The 1,387-nt window shown below is 38.4% G+C and overlaps 1 protein-coding gene across 1 annotated transcript in view; it reads right to left on the bottom strand.

Annotated features, from left to right (window-relative positions):
• Positions 1–1,387, bottom strand: part of LOC107093063 (rho guanine nucleotide exchange factor 12-like) — a 101,914-nt gene that overhangs the window by 7,967 nt on the left and 92,560 nt on the right. The window contains exons 25-28 of the mRNA XM_015387882.1: positions 1,036–1,203; positions 454–541; positions 293–373; positions 130–224 (exon numbers count right to left, since the gene is read on the bottom strand). Of these exons, the coding sequence (XP_015243368.1) occupies positions 130–224; positions 293–373; positions 454–541; positions 1,036–1,203 (432 nt within the window). The remainder of the gene's footprint in view (positions 1–129; positions 225–292; positions 374–453; positions 542–1,035; positions 1,204–1,387) is intronic.

Below are 1,387 nucleotides of genomic sequence, written 5' to 3' on the forward strand. Positions count from 1 at the left end.
TTCCTTTAAATAAACTAATGGGGTAAAACATTAGTTCTGACATGCAACATGCAGGTATTATTAGGGTTTAAAATACTACACTATACATCATCAATAAAAATAATCCCAACACTTGCATCAAACAAATACCTGATGGATGGATGTCCTCGCTCAGCGTCTCTTCAGGTTCACAGCTCTGTTTGGGAATCTCTTGGTTCATGATCTCTACAGCAACCTGTTCCACTCTGAAACACAAACATTCGGTAAGCAGGGATTCAAAGGAACATCTCCTTTGGGCATTAAGTGGACTCACTCTGACTGAGCTGGAGGTCTGTTACTGTGATGAGGTTTGGCCTTCATAGCGTCGGCACACTGAGTGATCAGACACTGCCAGCTGGATGAACACAGGTGACCCATAACCAGGTGAGACGGACAAACTTAGAAGATGAGGTTTTGTTTTGGTGGAAAACTCACGTTCTTCTGTCGGATACTGTCTGAGCCCTCAGCTCGTACATCTGGACCCCGTTCTCCGACATGGAGAGGACGAAGAAGGCCTTGTTTTCTGAAGATGACAGGCAGTCCGCTTATTTTCTTCTTGAAATTGTTACATTTTAATTTAAAGGAAAAAACTGTGCAACCTGTAATCATTTGGCCAATTACACATATGAATTCTGCTTTTTGTGACTAACTTATGTTTTAATATTGAGAGCCTGATTTTTTTTATTTTTTTTACCTGTGTCCCATTTGGTCATTAACACAGGAAAATAAAATAAAAGATTTTTAATTATAAAGCAATAATTAATAAAAAACAAAAAATTATAATTTTATCATCTTGAGATGACTTGTGTTGTGAATTGGCGCTATAGAAATAAACTGAATTGAATTGAATTAGTAACTAAATTCTGTAGAAATTTACTCCCTCTGGCATCCTCTAGGGGGTGCTGCAGATTCATCTGAAGCATGGATTCTAGAAACCTTGGTTCTAAGTTTAACATGACATAAAAAGTATAAAATAATAATCCAAGTGAAAGGTATTTAGAGGACAGACAGTCTTACCAGTGGCGACAGGGCGAACCAGGACGGTGCTGAGTTTGATGACGGGGCTGAAGCTGTGCTTGGCATCTTGAACGCTGCTCATGTTTTTACCGTGAAACTTAAGAACCAGACGCTCATCCTGTTTCTGAAGTAAAACCATGATGTCCTTCAAGAGAAGTGTGTACAGCTCTGAAAACAAGTCATAAGACAAATCCCAACTCATTAAAAAATAAAAATAAAGCTTTAACTGTTTTTTAAAGGACTTTTCACAATTAAATACATATGTTTACCAATGGTTTTGTCTTTATTGACTTTCCAGGTTAGGGGACCCTCGTGTACCATCTCTCTCTTCGTCAGATCCAGATTCTAGTAG

This window comes from Cyprinodon variegatus, unplaced genomic scaffold (genome assembly GCF_000732505.1).
Source record: "Cyprinodon variegatus isolate N-32 unplaced genomic scaffold, C_variegatus-1.0 Scaffold406, whole genome shotgun sequence".
NCBI classification, from domain to species: domain Eukaryota; kingdom Metazoa; phylum Chordata; class Actinopteri; order Cyprinodontiformes; family Cyprinodontidae; genus Cyprinodon; species Cyprinodon variegatus.